At 40.0% G+C, this 22,327-nt stretch overlaps 1 protein-coding gene across 11 annotated transcripts in view; it reads right to left on the bottom strand.

Annotated features, from left to right (window-relative positions):
- Nucleotides 1-3,310: 3,310 nt before the first annotated feature.
- RESF1 (retroelement silencing factor 1) overlaps nucleotides 3,311-22,327 on the bottom strand; it is a 48,086-nt gene continuing 29,069 nt past the window's right edge. For 8 of the 11 annotated variants that reach the window (XM_008177263.4, XM_065566239.1, XM_065566195.1 and 5 more), the window contains 3 exons: nucleotides 6,202-12,015; nucleotides 5,317-5,391; nucleotides 3,311-4,758 (listed from right to left, as the gene is read on the bottom strand). In XM_008177263.4, the coding sequence (XP_008175485.2) occupies nucleotides 4,601-4,758; nucleotides 5,317-5,391; nucleotides 6,202-11,968 (6,000 nt within the window). In that variant the 5' untranslated portion in view covers nucleotides 11,969-12,015 and the 3' untranslated portion in view covers nucleotides 3,311-4,600. Of the gene's footprint in view, nucleotides 4,759-5,316; nucleotides 5,392-6,201; nucleotides 12,016-12,762; nucleotides 12,839-15,930; nucleotides 16,075-22,327 lie in introns of those variants that run through there. The other 3 variants (XM_065566198.1, XM_065566214.1, XM_065566232.1) reach the window with 2 other exon arrangements.

Below are 22,327 nucleotides of genomic sequence, written 5' to 3' on the forward strand. Positions count from 1 at the left end.
GAGATTAGATGAGAAACTGTGGAGAAGGGGGAGGACTATGAAGAAGACTGGAGTGAGGGTGGGTGGACTGCCAGGAAGACCAGAGTGTGATTGATACTGAGACAGGCTAGGCAAAGAAACTAGGATTGGCACAAGAAGCCAGTAGGGAGCATGAAGGAAGGAGGAGGGGGGAAACACAGGGCTGGGTAAGTGACAGACTAAAGGGGACAGGATCAGAAATGTCTGTGAACACAACAGATCTTCCCTTCAGGAGTCTGTCACCAGCAGTATTCAGTGACAAAAACTTTCTTAAAACCACTGAATTTTTTATTTTAACAGTGGGAACAAAGCATTTAGGGAAAAGGAATTCAAAACAGTCTACATGCATGTCTATCTTACCACCAACCTTATCAACACGGTGGCTGCCTCCTTGAGTGCCCCCGCACAGACTGAGGAGGCCCTGCCTCAGTTCCCTTCTCAATAACTGCACAAAGGTTTGTGGCCAGTAACAACTCTTCTTAGGGTCTGCTTTATTAACATAAAATTCAAAACAAACACACAAGTCTTCTATCCCAGACTCAGGTTGGGCACAGCCCCTCTTTCCTGAGGACTGTTTCCAAGCAGGGCACAGCTTTTCCACTCTTCCCAGTCTTTGCTTAGTCTCTCCCCTCATCCAATTCTGAGCTCCCTTGAGTGACTCTGCAATCTTCTGAGCAGTCACACCCTAGCTTCTCTACCTAGTCTTCCAAAGGCTCGCAGTGACCAAGAGGCTATCCAGGGTCAAACATGCCCCCGCCCCCCTGCAGGAACCTCCTGCTCTCTTCAGCACCTGCCTCAGCTTCCTCTTTGTTTCCTGTTCCCCTCTGGCTCTCTCTAAAAACCAGCTACTCTCTCTCAGACTCCATCAAGAGGCTGTTACTGAGGCACAGTTGGGCTGGACTAGTTTCCTCTTAAAGGTGCCAGTCCACCCTGTGAGACATCCTCGGATGGTCAAAAAGGCAGGCCTAGCTCCTTCCAACACCCCACTGAATGCCTACATCATGGGCTGGTACCCACTAACAACTTCTCCCTCTCTTGCAAGAGTATTTCTTTTAAAAACAGCCATACCTAGTTCTTTTGTTCGGAGTTCTTGGGCTTTGGGCTTTCTGGAAAATAATAAACACCACCTCCCTATTTTTTCAGGTTGGTTGGGGAGGAGGTAAAATCTGCAAAGCCAACAGTTCAGGCACTATTCTTTAACAAGTATTTGAGGGATGACTTATCCTGAGCCATTCTTTGCCTTTCCCACTTATTTCCCTTACAGCCCTGTAGGACTAAACCAATATATTCATACAGTAAACATCGCAAAAACCAGCTTGAGAGCAGCTTCACTTCTGTCCAATGTTGTGAAAGAGGAAAGGGGTTACAGGAAGAGAACGGATGCTAATATAGTTCAGGCAGTTGAATACTGCCCTGGAGAATTAGATTCTATCCCTGCCTCTGCTGCAAATTACCTGTGAGATGCTAGATATGTCTGTAAACCAGACTTCTCACAGGTGGCCAGTAATTGTGTTTTTCTGCATGCCCAACATGTGACCCTGGGGTCTGATTTGTAGAAGTGCAGAGCATTTATAGCTGCAACTGAACAGGAGATGTGCTTTGAACATATAAAATGTTAAGTACTCTGAAAAATCAGGTTCTAGGTGCCTCAACTTGGGCATCCAAAATTCATTGACACTTTTGACCTTAATTTCTGTACTTCATCTGTAAAATTGGGATACCATCATCCCTTCACAGAGGTATTGTGAAAATGAATTCATTAATAATTGCGAAGTACTCAGTTACCATAGTGATGAGCACCATAGAAAAGCCCATCAGGAAATAATTCTACCTTCATAATAGAGATGTAATAGTGGATGGTAAATATAAGGCCACACATTGAAAAATGAGTGTAAGACAGAATATTGCATATCTGCTCATTTGGTGAGCACTGTCCTTCCAGCGCACTGAATGAGACGGGGGACTTGTGGAAAAAGTAATATGCGACCATGTAGTCAAAAAAATGCAGGAGGCCCAAATTAAAGTTGCACAAGCAACCTTAATTCTGGCATTTCCTAGATTCTGCAACCTTATTGTTCCTTTCATGTATTTCTTGTGTGTAATATACATTTTATTGTCATATAGCAAGCTGTTAGCATCACTAGGTCAGTCATCCAGATAGAGAGAATTATAGTGATACTTTCTGGAGGACCATCATAATATTAAATACTACAAAGGGGCCAAGAACATCTCAAAATATAGAGCACAATGAATCCAGTCTGGTGGAAGCCTACTATTGATGACCGTGTAAAAATATTTAAGATACATGGATTAGTTGCAAAGGCCTATATACAATAGTCACGGGCTGATTGCTCAAATGATATCTCCCAAACTAAAACAAAAAAATATCATTCATTCATTTTTTATTATTCATCTAAGTCAGGTGAACACCTTCACATTTTCTGAAGCAGAACAAATCTACACAATTAAGTTATGGACATGAAATGGGTACCATTAGCAATTTGGTAACTAATAAACGTAAGACTAGATAGAGAGGAACTTTTTCTTCATGGGGGTGGGGGTCAGAAAGGCGATGGTAAGCTTCAAGGTAAAAAAAAAAAGGAAACACGCCAATAATTCCCAATAATATTAAAAATTGTCCAGGGATAACACTTCCTGTAAGCCACCAGAGGTTGTGCATCTTATTATGGAGAACTTCACATGTTATTAGAATAGTACACTTTCTCCTGCCATCTACCCCTCAAACTCAAACATTTGCAAAGCCCCTTTTCTATTTTGAAAGAAGGAAACCACAGGTTTTAATATATCTTTTCCACATGACTATATGCTAATGGTAGTGGGATTGGCCTGTTGTATAACTCCTAGGTTGTTCACATCCAAAGTCCAACACAAGCATGGACAGGTCTTCTGAGTTTTGGTGCCAATTCATTACCCACTCATCTATGGGTTTCTTTCCCAGTCAAAGAAAGAGAAAAAAATGCCAAACAAGGAAGGTGATCCTGAATTTCTTTGAGCACCAGTCTGTTGTTCAGATGCAGAAGCTCAGGACCAAATCCTAGCCTCAGTTACACCAATGCAACCCTTAATGCAATCAGAATTGCACACTAACTAAGGGCATTCTCTGGTATTTAATTTTGTGTTGCCTTTAAAATAGTCTTTTTGAGCAATTTTGAGAAAAACATTTTCACACAATTTTTGATTTTCTTCAGCTCATTAAAAAAATATGCAACCAGCTACAATTAACAGCAATCAGTAAATCAGAAAAATAACTTGGTGGAGAAATACCAAAATGTAATGCTCAAAATAAGTTTATTTAATATATGAAAATGGTTCAGTTAATTATCCACACTGGGTATATTTTCAGTATAAATGTTTAAACATGTAAAAAATCAAATGCCAAAAGTTCTGAAAAAATACAATTAAATTCAAAATTCTGAACACTGTGAGCAAAAGGAACAAAACAACCAACAATAATGAATATAATCCATATCACAGTGTGTGTGTAGTTTTAAACATTAGCTAATGTAGCTTAGAAACATAGAAATCCACTTTATTCACTTTAACCAGTGACTGTAATAGCTTAGACAACATGATTTCAAACTTCCTAGAATTCAACTACTGCTCCTTTTCTTTCAAATATAAAGAAAGTAGGAGAAAATTACCCTAAATTAGGGATGAAAAGCATCAACTGGTCATCAACTTGAGTACAATGTTAAGATAAGGAATTACTGATTAAGGGCTAATCTACACCTACTGCGCTACATTCTGGTGAAGACGCGTTATGGTAATGGGAGAGTGCTCTCCCGTCAGCATAATTACTCCACCTCAGCAAGAGGTGGAAGATACGTTGCCAGGAAAACATCTCCCGCCTACACAGCGCTAGCCTGGACAGCGCTTAGGTCGATGTAACTTGCGTCACTTAGGGGGTGGCTTTTTCACATCCCAGAGTGATGTAAGTTACGTTGACTTAAGTTGTATTGTAGACAAGCCCTTATTTTCTAACAAGTTTTATAAAGTTCAGTTTAGTAGAACTGAGTAGCAGCATAAATACTTCATGGTATCCCTTGATCAGTATGCTCAGGTTCACTTGTTGCATTGTTGTTGCATTGTTCTGTCTGCCACGTAAAAAAAATATTAACATCTCCCCCCACCCACCCTCAAATAAGAAAGCCTTGTTAAAAACAGAACTAATTAGAACAGCATAAATAGAAGATAATATGTAACGCTTAGGAATCTACCACTGATCCCTTTGCACTGGTCATATTTCCATTGCCAGCAATGGAAATTCTCTGAGGGGAGGAGATTTTCCAGAACCAGAAAGTAAAACAGTTGATCTATTGATAAAACAACAATCAGGATGGTTTAAATGCTCCTGAGATTCCGCTAGCTTCAATTAAAGCCTGTAGTTTGAAAAAGAAAAAAATATCAAATACATTTGATAAGGGATAACATTTTTAACACTGACATTTTCAGCATAATGTCTTATTTGCTTAACAAAAAAAATGAATGTATACTGAAGATCAGCAACACACAAATTTAGTTCTCACAAATGCATTTTTGTTGTTTTATGACTGAAGAAGACCTATTTTGAACAGCTACTATCAAGGCTTCTGCTTCTTTTTGCCAGATACATTTTCCTGTAGGTCTGAAACATCGCTTTCGAGTCTTTGACTGGAACATGAAGAGCCTCATTTCCTTCCAGGATTTGTATTGCTGCATCAAGTGGAATATTATCATCAACTGAAAGACAGATATGAAGTCAGTTACACTGAAAGTCACTACTGAACATTCATCACTTACTTATAAAATTTCAGCAAGCTATGTTTTACCTTTTAAAATAAAGTGAAATACAAATACAAATATTTAAGAGTTCAGAATGAGCATTTTACTTGTGTGGTATTTAAGACCACCCACTGTGAAAACAACTATTACATAACCTGATTTACTGATAAACCATTTTTAATACTGAATTGTAACAACTGCAAGAAGAAATGTGCACAAAAAGGTTTAGGCCTTGTCTACACTATGGAATTATAGCAAAATATTCCCACCAATGCTACTGTTGGTTCAGCTGCATCCAACTGGAGCTGAAGTGTAGATGAAGCTTCACCTGAGGCATTACCAGTAACAATCTCCATAAAGCACCAGAGCCACATCTGCATTCAGGCTCCCATTAGTGCAGTTGAACTAGTGGCAGCATCAGAGATAATATTTTGCTCAAGTGCACATGAACCATTTTTGAAGCCAAGCAAACAGTATTTGATATTTATTCCAACTTGAATAATCAAGTCATTTCACCTTGAGCTGTTCCTTCGGTTTTTCTTTGCTTCATTGGGATATAATTTAACCAGTCTTCCTTTTTGCTTTTGACCCCTGAAAATTAAAAAAGAAAAGAAATTGAATGGAGGGATAAATCTTACCATCACCGCTAATTCTTACCACTCATGTTATAAGCACACAGCCAGGCATAACAGGAGAGCCAGTAAGTGTTTAGTCTCAAATTGTTCTATATAGCTTATTCACTATTTATAGCAGGGTTGGCCAAACCGCGGCTCTTTTACAGTTAAAGTGCGGCCTGCAGAGCCCCCTCAAATCCGCACTCCATTCTTCACCTACCAGACTGGGGGATGGGAGCTCAGGGCTTGTGCACTGCAGCAGGGTGATTGGGCTAGGGGCTTTTCCCTGTAGGTGGGGAGTGAGGTGCCTGCTAGGGCTTCAGCAGGAGTAGGGCTGAAGCTTTGAGCCCCAGCTGGCACGCCCCGCAGGGTTGAAGCCTCGAGCCCTGGCTGGCATGCCTGGCTCTTGAACTTTTGAAGATTATCATATGTGGCTCAGAAGGATAGTAAGTTCAGCCATCCCAATTTATAGTTTTGTATAATATGAAATTTAAAAGACTGGAATTTCTACTGTTTTTCTTAACTTCACAGGCGAACAATAAATCACAAAATTATATCAATTCTCTTCTCCCTTCCCCCCCCCAAAACTAACATATACATACATACATACATACACACACACACCACACTTTGAGGGTATGTGGTTTTAAGCCCAATACCGGCAATAAACTGCTCTTGGCTTTGCATCACAGCATTCAACCTAATTTTTGCCTCATTTCATACACAAGACCCCACATTATTATTTATATGGTTTCACAGATAAGGAGAAAACTAATTTATACTGCACCTGCCACAAGGGATGTGTCTCTTTCAGAGGAGTGTGCAATATCCAGACTCTCTCCATCAGTGGCTGTATTTCTGAACAGTATCTCCGGACACAATTTAAACTCAAGCATTTGTGGTCTGTGTAGTTTATCCTCTTCTGAAGGTGAGCTATCAGTTTTCCAGTCCTGGCTGGACTCTGGAACTTTATTAGATTTTATATGCCATACAGGTTTGGCAGGTGATGTGTCTAGTTTTGTCAGACAAATGCTTTCTTGGGCAGTACGTATAAACGCAACTCTATTCAGATAGTTTTTTTTTTGTTCCCTTTGAAGAGAAATGTTCAGTCTACTAGTTTTTCTACTTAAACACTGTGGATTTTTTTCAGAATGTTTCTCTCTGATCTGAACATCCAGGTCTTTCTCTCTGCCAGAAAAGTAGGTTTTAGACTTTTTAGAAGGGCGTCCTTTTTTTTTCTTTGGTTTGGGGATATAATTATGATTTGCTAAGAAGTTTTTATATTTCCAGACATTTTCTTCTTTCGATGTCGCAGATTTCTCAAAATATGCCACATCAGTACTTTGTTTATTATATCCTGCACGTTCAAAAGTGTTTGTTTCATATTTGATTCTTTCACTTTCCAATTTTGGTTTTTTTGAGTCTCTCTTCCCAATCATGTTTTCTTTCCGTTTTCGTCTATATAAACGTTCCTGTGAAGGTAGGACATTTATAGATTTATGCTGAGAATATTCATACTTTCTTGAGCTTGCATTTGGGGATTTTCTTGTGGCTCCAGGATGATTATCCGACTTATGTTTTATTTCCGTTGACAATTTTGTCTTCTCTTTAATTTGTCCATTCTTGCTAAATGTGTAATTATGTCTCTTAACTCTGTGTGCTTCACCTGCACTCAGTTCAAGTTTTTTATATTTATGTTCTTCGTATATTTTAGTTTGTTTGACCTCGATGGTTTCTGAAATTTTTGAATTGTGGACATGTGTCTTGGATTTCATGGCCAACCCTTCTGTTTGTGTTTGATCTTTTTCAAAAGATTCCATTTTATAGACTTTTTCTTTTTTTTTAGTTGATATTATCAAGTGTTCTACATTTGTATGATGGACCTTTCCTGAAGCAAGTTCCTCCCTTGTGCATCTCTGAGAATCTGCTTCACTAGTCCGAACTTCTTTCCCCGAAGAGGGAGTTAATCCATGGAGTTGCAACTCTCCCCTCCACTGGCCATTCATTCTTTTGAATTGATCAGTTTCTCTTTTCGCAGAAGGATGAAAAGGTCTGATTATTTCTTGGTGTGCTTTAGCTGATTTGTTACTTACTTTTAGCTTAATATCTTTGTTTATTGTAGAGTTTGGGGCATATTTTCTATCTTTGTCTAATGTGGGAAGATTTTTGCTTGTATCATGTAATTTGACAGGAAGCTGCAGGTTGTTTTCCACTGCACAGTTAGTCTTTGTTATGCGACCAGGTCTACTAGTTGTTTCCTGTCTCCCTTTAAAGTCAGTGTTTTCAGATTCTGAACACTGATTGCCACCATCCTGTTTCTCTGAAGCAACATCCTCTTGAGATTTGCATGAGCACCCTGGCACTGCATAAACTGAAGCTAACCAACCCATTAAACAACAATACGTAAATTTTTTCTCTCGTTTTGGGGCTGCGTTTTCCTGTGTGTTCTTTTCCCCCTCCATGCCTAGATTCTGATCAGGCTGGATATAGCTTTCTAAAGTCTCTCTCTCTGATGAACTGATTTCCAGTTGTTGATTTTCAGTGTTTTCCACCATGACTTTGTTACAGGATTGTTGACTATGTTCAGGGAACAGTTCTTTCATTTGTTCCGAATTTAGTATTGTGATTTTTATTTGGTTTATTGGATCCTTAGGATCACAACTTTTGCTATAAGCTTGAGTTCCTTTTTCAACTTGATTCTCTGTAGGCTCAATCACAGAATCTTCATTTTTAGTCAGCTCTTTCATCAGTACGTCTGCACCTTCAATCCCATAAGGAAACTCTTTCAAAAGTTCAGTCAGCTGATCATTTAGAAAGGTTACAGGTACTGCTCTATTACTACTAATCGCATTGTCCATTGTATTTTCCCCTTCACTGAATATATGTTCTTGTGTATTTTCTTCCTTTGCAGTAGAATAGACATCTGTTTCACCGATTACATTAAATGATAGGTCTTGTTTGTTTCTGATCAACTCCTGGTTAACATCAACAATATTTTCTCCATTCCTGGAAACTATATTTTGCACTATTTTTTGTCCCAAGCGACAAATAGTTTTAGAAGTGTCTTCATTTTTTTCTTCCTCCAAACTGCTTACATTTACATCATCCAAAAGCTTTGTATTACACTGATTTGTATCACATGAAAACATCTCTAAACTTGGTACTCCTAATGACTTTGTTGTGGAACCTGCTTTAGATGCAGGTTTTTGCAATGGCAGAAAACTCTCCCCCTCAAACACACTGGTTTTCATTTCAGATTCTCCTTTACAAGTGTCCAATTGTTGTTCTTTATGCTTTGCATTAGAGATATTTTCTTCTAACAAGGCACCATTTTTCTCTAAATGCATCAAAGGGACAGAACTGAACATATTAGCTATTTGTGAATTATAAGATGCATCACTTTCAACAAGTGAACATACGCTGGAAATCTGTAACATGTCATCCTCTGATACAATCGTGGTAGTGCCCCCTGGTTCTACAAAGTCCTCACAATCTTGATTCTTTGTTAGCTCTTCTTGAGACACTGGACTAGAACCATTTGTGCTTGTTTTGGGCAAAGAAATTTTGTTTTGTAAACTGAGCTGCATATTAGTTTTTTTCACTTCTTGTGCAAACTGATCAGCTTTCCTGTTGTTTACATCATACGAGCAGTTTGAATTTACAGCATCTTTTACTATTTTGTTTCCATTAGCTGATTTGGTGTACTGCATATCTGAATCCACTTTCCGTATTGGAATACATTTATCGGATAGTAAATAAGTAGTTTCCACTATCCCTTTATCGGTATTTGCCACTACTGAAATATCTTTTTGTTTCTTTTCTTGTAGACTACATACACTACCTCCTTCAATCACTGGATAAATTATTTCAGCAGAAAATGTTGCATTTTTTTCTTGATGTTCACTTGAAGTTCTCTCTTTAGAAAGTATTAAAGGAGAAACTACAGCAACTTGGGGTTCAAAACCTTTGATCAAGTTGGAACCCAATGCATCATGTTTTTGCCCAACAGAAGTTGTTGCAGAAGACAAAGTTGTTTCATTTGTACTTATTGTAACTTTATTTAGGTCTCTTTTAGCTACTGCAATTTGGTTGTTTTCCAAGATACGACATGTACTCTGATCATGAAATCCTTCATAAGATGATGAAATCAGATTTGATTCTATGCTTTTATTTGACTGACTATATTGAACATCCACAGATTCTGAAGGACACTTTCTCCACAAAGCAAGACATGCTGCTAGCTCTTCCATAGAAGTAGTACAGCTGTTCATTTTAGAAAATGAGTTTCCAGTAACAACTGGTGGTGGTGTATTCTCAGCTACACCATTAGTTACACCTAGTTCAGCTGTTTCTGAAGCAAGAGGATTTATGTGAGAAGTACCGAATATCTTCTCATTGTTCAAAATTTTGGTGTTCTCCGTTGGCTGAGAACAAACGCCTTTAGTGTGCTGATCCAATTCAGGATATGCAGATATTGAACACTGCACTGTCTCTACAGCACCTTTTGCTTCTCTTTTGCTGGCCAGTGAACTTCCTCCTGACAGTGTTAAATTGGAAGTTGTTTTTTCATTTTGAAGGAGGCTAGACATTTTATTAGCAAGAGCACCAGACTTTTTTTCTTGCAAAATATTCACGCTACTTAGAACAACAGAGTGGAGAAGTGAGGCTTCCCCAGTGCTAACTGATATATTTTCTGGTACGACTCTATCAGAGCTACTAAGTTTGGTAAAACCCAAAGCGTTTTCGGTGCATTTCCTGGTCTCTTGAGTAGGACCTGCAGCTGGTGCATTCTTTGGGCCTAATACTGAAGTTCTCTCAAGATTATTTAAATGAACTGGGAGTTTATCCTGATAAGCAATCAAAACAGAGCTTGAAGCAGAATTTCCTTGGTTAATCCAATGACTATTCGGAGTCTTATCTAATCCTTCACTGCCAGTGTTGGTAATGTTTTTGTCGTTTCTTTCTTCAAGTGAAGATTGACGAAGTGGCAGTTGTTGACTCTTCATTCCCACTGTACCAGAGTGTGAAAATATTTCAGTCTGATTGGCCACATGTGGAAAAAGTTTAAGGTTAGTGTTTCGATTTTGTGGAGGAAGGTCAGAGGTCATTTTATTATGTTCTGAAGATGCCAAGAGTTTTTGTTTTATTAAAAAAACCCTTTCAAGTATTGCATATTTTTTTTTAATTTCCAACAATTTCTGAGCTTCCACAGCCAGACTCTCTTTTGTTACTTTCAATCTATCATCTGTTGATGAAATACTTTTAGAATTATCGGGCAAATCTGCTGAACCACTAATTGGGCTTTCTTGTACTGAAGCTATTTTATTCAGTGGCTCAGAAGGAACTGTCACAGCTTCTTGCATGCTGTTAAAATACCTTTCTAAAATGTATGTTGAAGGCTTAGCTGTTGCATTAAAAGACTGATTTGCTGTCACATTCCCACTTAAATTATAAACATTTCCAGTTGCCTGACTGGTTTCTCCAGACTCTAGTTTCTGCCAGTGCTGTTGTACATCTTTAACGTAAGAAACATTACTGTGATCTGACATAGGTTTCTGGTGGTTTTGGATATGTTCATTAGATATACTTGGAACTACCTGTTGAAGACCTGTCAAAGATTGTGCTGCAGCTCTACAATCATAACTAGAAGGATAATGTGGAGGATTTCCATTATGATCTTCAGAGCCAATTTGGGCTGGTGCATATTGTTGCGATTGTACACCTATTGCAGTGTTTGGACTTGCTGAATGTGTATTCTGAAATGGAGTGCTTGAACAGTGTACTTGTTGCTGGAGATGTTGTGTAGGCAAAGCAAAAGCCAAAGAGTTCTGTTGAGAATTTACACACTCATTTGATGACTGATTAATAGGTATTGTAGTACATTGTTGAGAAGATGCAGGCCCATTCAAGTTATATTGTGGTACCCATTCTATTGGCAGCTCCTGTGAAGACGTATTGCATGCTTGGTTACCTTGATAAAACATCACAGTTCTTGCAAAATTAGGTTGTGCTATTTGAGGCTGCATAGGATACGTATTTGTAGTCACATACTGATTCTGGGGCTTCTGTGGTATACTCTGTAAATTGTTTGCAGGGCTTGTTTGTGATGATGCAGTAGCTATTCTTGATTGGGAAAAAGCATGCATGTTGGACACAGAGTTTGGCCAAAGATTTAGAGTAGTCTCTACTGGCACATGTGTAGCCTGTTTAGGGACAAGCCGCCTCATCTGTACACGTGAAGGTGGATGCCTCTCAACTGAACGTTGCGAGGTAACAAAAACTCTACCAGGTACAGATTCTTTTGGAAGTGCTTGCTGCAATGTTTTGTATCCCTCAGTATTTTGAAAAGGTAATCGATTTGTAACCATGTTCATGTTAGACTGCAGATATGCCGTCTGGTTACTTCCAGGATAAGTACAAGCATTCTGAGTAGAGTACGTGCTTGTCTGAGGGAAAGCACATGCATTAGAAAGCGTGTGAGAAAAATGAATTCCTTGACTTTGCAAGTTCTTCTGATTATCAGCATTTTGGGGTGGTCTTACATTCCAGTTCATCCTGTCTTCGTGTTGCTTTTATTTCTGTTGAGTTTAAATTCAGAATTCTAAAAAGAAATCAAAATATTAATTATATTTATGCCAATAAATGTTTTTATTCTAACTTTCAAAAATCCACTACTAACAGAATTGTTTGAATGAAATGAAGTTGCTAGATAAAACTTCACTTATGAGCCATAATACTGACATCAAAAATCCCAAATGCTAAAAAGTACGTTAAAGTTCTTTCCCAGAATATGATCTGAAGTTACGAAAAACAAAGTCACAGCATATGAATTTGGATTTTTATATTTGTTTTCACTCATTTTTGCTTAAACAAGGAAATGTATGCAATAATAGGCTAAAATAAGCAACAAATAAAAACAGTTGAACTCAAACATTTACAAAGCATAATATCAACTCAAGGACAAATAAAGCATAAGGCACATTTTATAAAAAAGAAGCTTCACTTTGAAAAGTCTGATATACAGAGAAGCAGACTTCCAAATATGGGGAGGAGAGAAAATCATTTGTAGTTAAAAGATTTCCCCTCAAATATTTGTGTCCTATTTTTCTCCAGTTCTATTGGAGATGTAATTTCACCCTCCTTGCAGTTAGGGCCAGCCACTAATTTCTGTATGCAAAGTCATAAAATTCAGTATAATCAGTTTGACATTCTTAACTATATAATATAAATACTCCTCTTCCTTTCTTAATATTGTTTGTCAACGTTAACTTATTCAGTAGCCAGAAGGGATGGAGTCAAGCACCTATATGACATCAAGAGAAAACAGTAACTTGTAAAATTTACATACGATAAAGGGCTCTGGTGTCGAACATTTCTGTTTAATATAGATATTCCAGGTACCCAGTATCACACCATAAAGTTTCCTGAAAATCAGAGAATAAAAACTTATCTATTTGCTTTCAAGATCTGAATTAAATAACTACTGGACTGCTCAAGCATTTGTATACATTTCAAGAAAGATGACTACATTTTAAAAAGACTAAAATACCAATTAATATAGCAAGTTGCAAGTCAATTAATAGACTATATAAACTAATAAAAACTAAGCATCTACAGTTGTTGCATTCAAAAAATGCCTAGCAAATGAGATAAGAGCCAACTATAGTAGTTGGCACTAGTAAGAAGAAATTTATGGATTAAAAAAGTAGTCACTCTCTCAAATGACTATGGGGCAGAATTAAGGCTGTTTGTAAACTGTACTCTCAACCTTAAAATCTTGTATATATTTTTTTTTAAATGAAGCAAATCATACTCCAAACAAAGGGCACTAATGTTCTTATTTAGGAGAAAGCACTGTTTTCCTGACTTTCTGAGGTTAACAGGAGAGGAGCCAATTTCATGCAGATGTTAGAAAGTGTACAATAAAGTAGCTCCCCCTGGAGCATCGACTCTCTGGGAAACCTTCCACAGTTCATGGTTTCCTCCTTCCCCCAATCCTTCGTAACAAGCCTTTAGGAAGCTCACTGGGGAGCTCCAATAATCCCATTCTGTGAGCCTCAGAATGTTCTTTAGGGGTGCCAATCAATCCCTCCTCTTCCATGCAAGCCCAAGAAAACTTATTTCTCTTTCTAAACTAGAATAGGACAGTCATTCAAGAGCCTATGTGGGGCTGGTGACTTTTTTGGCTGTTTCGGATCTGCCAATCCTAAAGTGACTCTCAGATGGTGAGGCTGTTTGTACCCCACAAGCCTATAAAGTTCCTTCATGCTCCATATGAATTTAAGGGGGCAATTGCTCCAATTAAACTCCTAAAAAGCACTGCAGGGAGGGGGATTACAGATATCCTGAAAAGCCTCCATAAATCAGTAAGAGGAGTGAAATAGTTCCCGTGCCTTCTTTCTCCACTACTCCCTCCCATAGCTGCATGCTCATCCTGCCCACTCTACTCCACACACCCCTCCCCCCCCCCCCCCCCCCCATCACCACCAAAACCTGCTAAAGTGGTCCATTTGCTGGCCGTATAGAGCCATAAAGAGGGACGGAAGCCCAGTGACCTTGGAATAGACAGAAGAGTTATAACTAGGTAAATCCCCAGCTAGATGAATAAATAAGTTTAAATTGTTTACTTTAAGAGGCCTCTCACTAAGAGCTATAGAGATTAACTTAAAAAAAAAATTAAAGGAAGATAGTTTTCCAGCAGACATGACATCTTTTGATATCTTGTTTTAAGTCTATTGGAGCAGACAAGCCATTCTGATATTACTACTTAAAATCATAATAGCTTACCAAATTAGCATTTAATTGACCAGTGTGTAGTTTGTGTACTCATTGAAGTCATTGGTAAAGCTCCCATTGACTTCAGTAAATGCAGAATCAGGCAATCATCTCCACTGAATGAATCTAATAAATTAAATTTTATATTTTTTCCTTCCCCCACCACTCTTTAAAAATGACCAAACAAAAGTTTAGTTATTTTGGCCTCTACAGAACCCCTCTAATTTTAAGCCCCTCTCATTTTTAATTTTAAGCCAAATAGGAATTCACACAGTCAAGACATAACCTACCAATTTTGAAGGTTAATTTCTCAGTTCATCAGGGAAAAGAAGTGCATCAAAGCAACCGCTCCTGGCACACCCTCCTCTGGCAGGGTGCAGGATAGCAAGTGCTCCTGTCATAGTTTCCCCTTGGCCCAGCCATAAAAGGAACACAGCCCTAACGATTCAGCCTCTCTTGCTCAGGAAGGTCACTAAGCTAGCCCCTCCACTGGTCTCCTAGCCAGTTCTTCCCTTTTTCCGGGAAGGACCTGCAGACCTTTCCATTCTCTGGAGACTTTGTCCCAGGCAGTTCTCACCTGCCAGCCTATGCTCAAGTGTATGTCTAATGAGGAACTAGACACCCGCAGCTAGCCTGTGCCAGCTGACTCGGGCTCACAGGATTCAGGCTGTTTCACTGTTGTTGTCGACTTCCAGGCTTGAGCTCCAGCCTGACCCCTGGGACCCTGTGGGGTGGGAGGGTCCGAGAGCTCGAACTCCAGCCTGAGTCCTGAAGTCTACACAACAATGCATCCTGAGCCCAATGAGCCCAAGTCAGCTGACACAGGCCAACGGGGTGCCTAGTTGCTGTGTAGACATACCCTCAAGTCTGCCTAGACTCACTAGGTCTCCCCTTCCCTCTAGGGCCCATGTGCCCTCTTTAAGCCTAATCAGGAGGCAGCTAAAAAGTGTACTGGCCTCTTCCCTCTTAAAGGGCCAGTACAACTGTGTGACAATGAATTCCTTCTTTTTGGAGGGAGGAGAGCACTTATAAGAAAAGGTCAGTTGGAATGAATAAACTGATCACTGCCAATTCATAATTCAACATCTAGTATAAAAAGAATTGTCTATCCAAATCCATCCAAGAGCCATTGTGCATGCCATTTTACTGTGAAAACTGATTGCCTCAGACAGCACCTTCAAACTCACATTTAGTCCGTGTGTTTGTTCAAAATCATATCTTCTTATTGTAGGGACAAAAACAAACATTTAGTACTTTTTCCTCATTAGTATTACAGCATCAATACAGTCAAAAGAGGGAAGCATAGTCACTTTCGAAAGTTTTGCCCAAGTGACTCCCATTTTCAAAAATTACAGGATCTTAAGTGCCTAAGCTAGGTCTACACTTGGAAGGCTTTGATGATATAGCTAAACTGCCAATGTGCTCCTAGCATGGTACAACTACGCTTTTGCTGGTATAACTGCACCCACACAAGGAGATTCTGCTGGCACAACTATGTCTGTCACAAATCACATGTCACCCCCTGCACACACACAGCTATGCTGGCAAAAATTTGTAGTGCAGACCTGGTCTAAGTCTCATTAAAAATTCATGGGATTTAGGTGCCCAGCTGCATAGGCCATTTCTGAAAGTGGGACTTACAAATTTTGTAAAATATTTATCCTATATTCCCTTTGTGTGCATTGGTAGAATCATGAGCAAGTTCAAACTGAACTGCCAAACAAACAAAAACACCACCAACCATGCAGCAATGACATTTGTGACATGTCAGTTGCACTGCAGACGGACCTTCACTCTCTTGATTTGAAGGAACTGTGTTATTTAGTGACAGGCAAAGGGAATCCAATTTATATTTCAATTCTTTAGGGTCACCCACTCGCAGTACCTGGTAATATTAAAAGTAGAAAAGTCTTCATTTATTTGAGGGTCTTCCTGAACTTGGCCTTTCATTTCTGAATATTTTAAAAATAGCTGAACTGTATACTTGAGTACTAATTTTAAGGATTGAATGCTGTTACATGTTTGGTTGTAATAAGACATGCTGCCAAATAACCAACTCAGTTGACGTTTTATTTAAGACAGACAAAATCAATACTTAATACAGCACTACCCAGAATACAGAAAGGAAAATGACATATACACCAATCTCCGACTGCAGAAGTTTGGCGGCTCACTTCACTTCTGACCAAATCCCCAAAATTCATCCCTTTATATAGCAGTAAAACAAAGAAAATCCTCTCATGCTTTGAATTTTATTTTGAATCAATAAGCCAAACAACATTTGTAATTAATTTATCACTACTAGGACCATTAGTGGCCACAACTAACTCTTAATGAGAGGACATAAATCAATGTATTACTCAGTGGTTTGCTGTTATGCTGATTACACTGGTCAACAATTTTTGAGAAGTCGTCTGCTTCAGAGATAAAATGTGCTATTTATTATGTATTTTGATGTGCTGAATTCAAATATGACAATTAAAACAACTGATTGGCTACTGTTTCTAAGATATTTACGTTTTTACATTTTATGTCATGTATATTGTGTAGATAGTAGAGTTTTAATCATAAATTGTAAACCTAGGTCTTTTCATGTGTTTATGGTTGCTTTACATGATAATATTTCACCTGTCCTGTTTATGTAACACTTTAAAAATCAGCAAAAGGGTTATATAAATAAAATGTATTATGAAATAAAAGGCAAAAAACTATTCTGTACATAGTTTAATCCTATTCAGAGTCTACTCGGCGCTTCTTGGCTTGTCTCTTGTATTCATTAAATGGAGCATCTCTTGTCACTGTCCAGCAATAGTCTGCAAGCATTGATGGGCTCCATTTGCCCTGATAGCGTTTCTCCATTGTTGCAATGTCCTGGTGAAATCACTCGCCGTGCTCGTCGCTCACTGCTCCGCAGTTCGGTGGAAAAAAATCTAGATGAGAGTGCAAAAAATGTATCTTTAGTGACATGTTGCAACCAAGGCTTTTGTATGCCTTGAGGAGGTTTTCCACCAACAACCTGGTAGTTGTCTGCCTTGTTGTTTCCGAGAAGATTTATTGCCACTAACTGGCAGGCTTTCCATGCCGTCTTTTCCTTGCCACGCAGTGCATGGTCAAATGCATCATCTCGAAGAAGTTCACGAATCTGAGGACCAACAAAGACACCTTCCTTATCTTAGCTTCACTTAACCTTGGAAATTTTCCATGGAGATACTTGAAAGCTGCTTGTGTTTTGTCAATGGCCTTGACAAAATTCTTCATCAGACCCAGCTTGACGTGTAAGAGCGGTAACAAAATCTTCCTTGATTCAACAAGTGGTGGATGCTGAACACTTTTCCTCCCAGGCTCCAATGACTGTCGGAGTGGCCAATCTTTCTTGATGTAGTGGGAATCTCTTGCACGACTATCGCATTCGCAGAGAAAACAGCACTCCTTTGTGTATCCAGTCTGCAGACCAAGCAAGAGAGCAACAACCTTCAAATCGCCACAAAGCTGCCACTGATGTTGGTCATACTTTATGCACCTCAAAAGTTGTTTCATGTTGTCATAGGTTTCCTTCATATGGACTGCATGACCAACTGGAATTGATGGCAAAACATTGCCATTATGCAGTAAAACAGCTTTAAGACTCGTCTTCGATGAATCAATGAACAGTCTCCACTCATCTGGATCGTGAACGATGTTGTGGCCTGCCATCACACCATCGATGTTGTTACAGGCTACAAGATCACCTTCCATGAAGAAGAATGGGACAAGATCCTTTTGATGGTCACGGAACATGGAAACCCTAACATCACCTACCAGGAGATTCCACTGCTGTAGTCTGGAGCCCAACAGCTCTGCCTTATTCTTGGGTAGTACCAAATCCCTGACAAGGTAATTCAGTTCACCTTGTGTTATGAGGTGTGGTTCAGAGGAGGAGGATGGGAGAAAATGTGGGTCCTGTGACATTGATGGTTCAGGACCAGAAGTTTCATCCTCTTCCTCGTCTGACTCAAGTGAGAATGACTCTGGTGCATCGGGAACCAGCAGTCCTTCTCCGTGTACTGGGCGTATAGCTGATGGAATGTTTGGATAATGCACAGTCCACTTTTTCTTCTTTGACACACCTTTCCCAACTGGAGGCACCATGCAGAAGTAACAATTGCTGGTATGAACTGTTTGCTCTCTCCAAATCATTGGCACTGCAAAACACAGAGATTTCCTTTTCCTGTTCAACCACTGGTGAAGATGTGTTGCAGCATATGTGTGGGGCCCACCTCTTGTCCTGATCTCCAATTTTACAGCCAAAATAAAGGTGATAGGCTTTCTTAACCATAGTGGCTATACTGCGCTTTTGTGATGCAAAAGTCACTTCACCACAAACATAGCAGAAGTTATCTGCACTGTTCACACAAGTATGAGGCATCTCTGCTCACCTTGGCTAAACAGAAATGTGTCCCTTTGCAAAATCAAACACTGACAAATAAGAGAGCACGACACTGTATGATTTCAAGAGCTGATACAGGGCAATTTGTTCAGCAGAGTGATGTAAGCTTTGATTTGATTGCATCATCCATGACTTCTAGGAATAACATGATTCAATTCATATCGTGTATGTCGCAATACCAGCTTCAGATTGCATCATTCATTGTTTTGCCTAAAAAGCAAGTACTGTCTAAACCCAGTCATAGATTTATTCCTAGGTCCAGTCAAAGATGTATTTTAGTCATTTCTGGTTTAAATTGAGATCCCTTCCCTTTATAACTCACTTATCCTCCGCCATTCCCAAGTCAAGGGTTGTATATACTGACCTAATAGCATATCTTGAAAACTAGAGCCAATCAACAATTTTAAGCATCATTTTCGTTCTCAGTAACCCAGAATTAGTAAAGTTTGACTACATTTATTTCAGAAGCATTTTGGCTGTAGAGCAGTGTTATTGAACACATCTGTTATAACAAATGTTCCCTCTCCATGTTAACTACTAGTAATTTATCAATAATAGTGTGCATTTATAAGCATCCCTTATCAATTACACAATCCTGTCCATTACAACACACATCTATTAGTTGCCTGGGGTCCAATGGACATCTGAACCAAGTTAACAGGGTGAGGGGGGAAAACAGATTAGATCATTAAGTACAGTCCAACTATGATTACAGACATCCATTTACCTAAAGTCACACACAGCATTCTGAGATTTTTGGCAAAGGAATCATGATTTTTTTTTGTATATTAAACTCTCATAAGGTTAATATTTACTAACAAAGCAAACATCTGGTGTCTGTTCCATATTTTTTACAGGCACGCTAGTCTCTCCTCCTTCTAGTCCTTTCTGTCCTTTGTTCCGAAGCAGCCTCAAAAACTGAAAGTAACTACATTCACTCCCTACTACTTTCACAGCCCATCAACACATTATTAAACTGTGATAGGCACAATATAAAAGCCTTAAAAAGGAAAAGAGGAGATTACTTACCTGTAACTGAAGATTCTTCAAGATGTCTGGTCCATATCTGTATTCCATTGAGGGTTATGCATGCACACCATGCATCAGAAGTCAGAGAATTTGAAAGTAGACTCCGCTAGTCCGTGCATGTGCCCTGGCTCGCCTCATGCTTCCATCTGAGGCGATAAAGGGCGAAGCAGATGGACCACATCTTTAGTTCCTTCTCCACCGTGAATTGACCAATCTGCAGCAGAGGGAAAGGTGTGCAGGAAGTGGAATACAGATAAGAACCACACATCTTGAAGAACCTCCACTTACAGGTAAGAAATCTCTGCTGCTTCTTCGAGTGATGGTCCCTATTGTATTCCACTGAGGGTGATTAACAAGCAGTACCTAAGTTGGAGGAGAGTGCAAGGTTGAAGATGGAGTGGTCACGTGGAGAACTGCCATGCTGAAAGAAGCATTCACTGCAGAGTCAGAACTCCACCTGGCTACTCTACATATGTCTATAAGAAGCACGTCCTGAAGGGAGGCCATGGTTGAAGCCTGAGCTCTTGTGGAGTGAGCCTGCAACCCTGTAGGGAGAGTTGGTCCTGACAACTTGAAGAAGAGTTTAATGTAAATAAAAATCCACTTGGAGATTCTTTGGGTGGAGATGGTTTGCCCAGAGTATCTCTGCTATTGCAACAAATAGTCTCGAGGACTTCCTAATTGGTCTCATTCTGTGCAAGTAGAAGGCCAGAGCTTGCTAGACGTCGAGGGACTCTACCACAGAGGACTTCATTTTGAACTTCAAAGTAAAGGGGAGGAGGGTGGGTAATGGAGCACCCACAGGGGAACACACTTTGAAGAACATCGGTTACTGCACAAAGTGAGTAACCCCCTCTTCTTTCTTTGAGTGTTGTCCCTGTGGGTGCTCCACTTTAGAAGATTGTAGAGCAGCGCCCCTCAGAGGGAAGGAGGCGCTTCGGAGTTAGGTCTGAATGGACAATAAGATTGTCTCTCTCAGCCGAGTGTCAGATGGTGAATCCTGGTCAATGACATAGTGTTGTATGAATGTCTGAGATGCTGTCCAAGTGGCTGCTTTACATAGGTCAGTAATAGGCACGTTATTCAAGAAGGCTACCGATGTTGCAACTGATTTTGTGGAGTGTGTTCTGACTCATGATCGGGGTTGTAGCTCATGTTGACAGAAGCAAAACTGGATACAACTTGAAATCCTTTTGTAAAGTCTCTGCTTAGATATGGATTTGCCTTTAAACCCCTCTGTAGTGGAGAGAAACAATTTAGGAGTTTTTCTGAACGGTCTGGTCTGTTTGAGATAAAAGGCTAGTGTCCTTCTGACGTCCAGGGTCTGGAATGCTGCCTCTTGTCTGTTCTTGGTTTAGGGAAGAATGTGGGAGGATGAATGGGTTGGTTGAGGTGGAATGAAGAAGGGACTTTAGGTAAAAATGTAGGATGCGGTCTTAGGGTGACCTTATTCTTGAGAAAGATCATATATGGTGGGTATGCCATAAGGGTCCCAAGATGTATGCCTTGTGAACACGATGGCAACGAGAAAGGCTACTTTCATGGAAAGGTGTAGTAGTGAGCACGTAGCCAAAGGTTCAAATGGGACGCTTGCGAAAGATCGAAGCACTAAAGTGAGATCCCATGGAGGAGTTGAGGCTCTGGATTCTAGGTAGAGATTACGTACACCCTATAGGAATCTTTTGGTAATTGGATGACCATACACTGAAACCTCATCCACCTTATCTGGAAGGTTGTGACTGCTGCCACATGTACTCAGAGTGAACTCAATGAGACACCAGATTTCTTAAGATGAAGTATGTAGTCCAGGACTAATGGCAGGGGTAGAGATGGTGGCTTCAATTTGTTTGTCATTAGGCACCATGTTTGGAATCTCTTACATTCGTGGAGGTATGTCGAGCGTGTAGTTGACTTGTCTACTGTTTAACAAAATGTCTGACTTCCTCAGAGCAGATCATCTGCTCGCCTTGGAATCACTGAGGAGACAAGCTCTCAAGTGGAGTAGCTCCAGGTTCAGGTGCAAGGTCTGACCTACATCCTGTGAAAGGAGATTTGGAAGAAGTGGGAGGACACGTGGTGGGCATGCTGACATCCGCTGTAGGTATGGATATCAGGTTTGCTTGGCCATGTGGAGGCTATCTATGCGGATGACTTTGGCTTAGCTGGCCCTTGTATGACCCCAGACAGTAACAGGGTAGGAAGGAAGGCATACAGAAGAGGTGTGTCCCATTGGATGAAAAAGGCATCACCTCTGGATCTTGGTCCCAGGATCCTATTAAAGTTGTAAAGTGAAGAACTCAAAGGTTAGGAAATGTCAGAATTGCCTGTGCAACCGTGGCAGCTGTTTCCCCTCCACGTCCAGGATCCCCACTGGTTCCCAGTCCCAGTCTGCTCAGACTGCCAGTCTCAGTTTCCTTCGCCTCCCAGCTCAGTTTGCCTTGCAGGCTCCCTGACGTAGTCTTTTTACCCAGCCTATCCCAGTCTCCACCCCCTACCAGCCTCCAGTTCCAGTCTCCATCCCAGGATTCTTGTCGGGGAAGACCAGAGGAATAGATTGGGACATGTCCTACATCTGGCTCATATCCCCTCTGCATTTGAGTCAAACAGTCTTCTTCTCCACAATGCCTGGGTGCCCGCAGTGGGAAGCATGAGTCATTGAGAACACTGGATAAAACAGGCTCCC

The sequence above is a fragment of the Chrysemys picta genome, chromosome 1, assembly GCF_011386835.1.
Source record: "Chrysemys picta bellii isolate R12L10 chromosome 1, ASM1138683v2, whole genome shotgun sequence".
NCBI lineage: Eukaryota > Metazoa > Chordata > Testudines > Emydidae > Chrysemys > Chrysemys picta.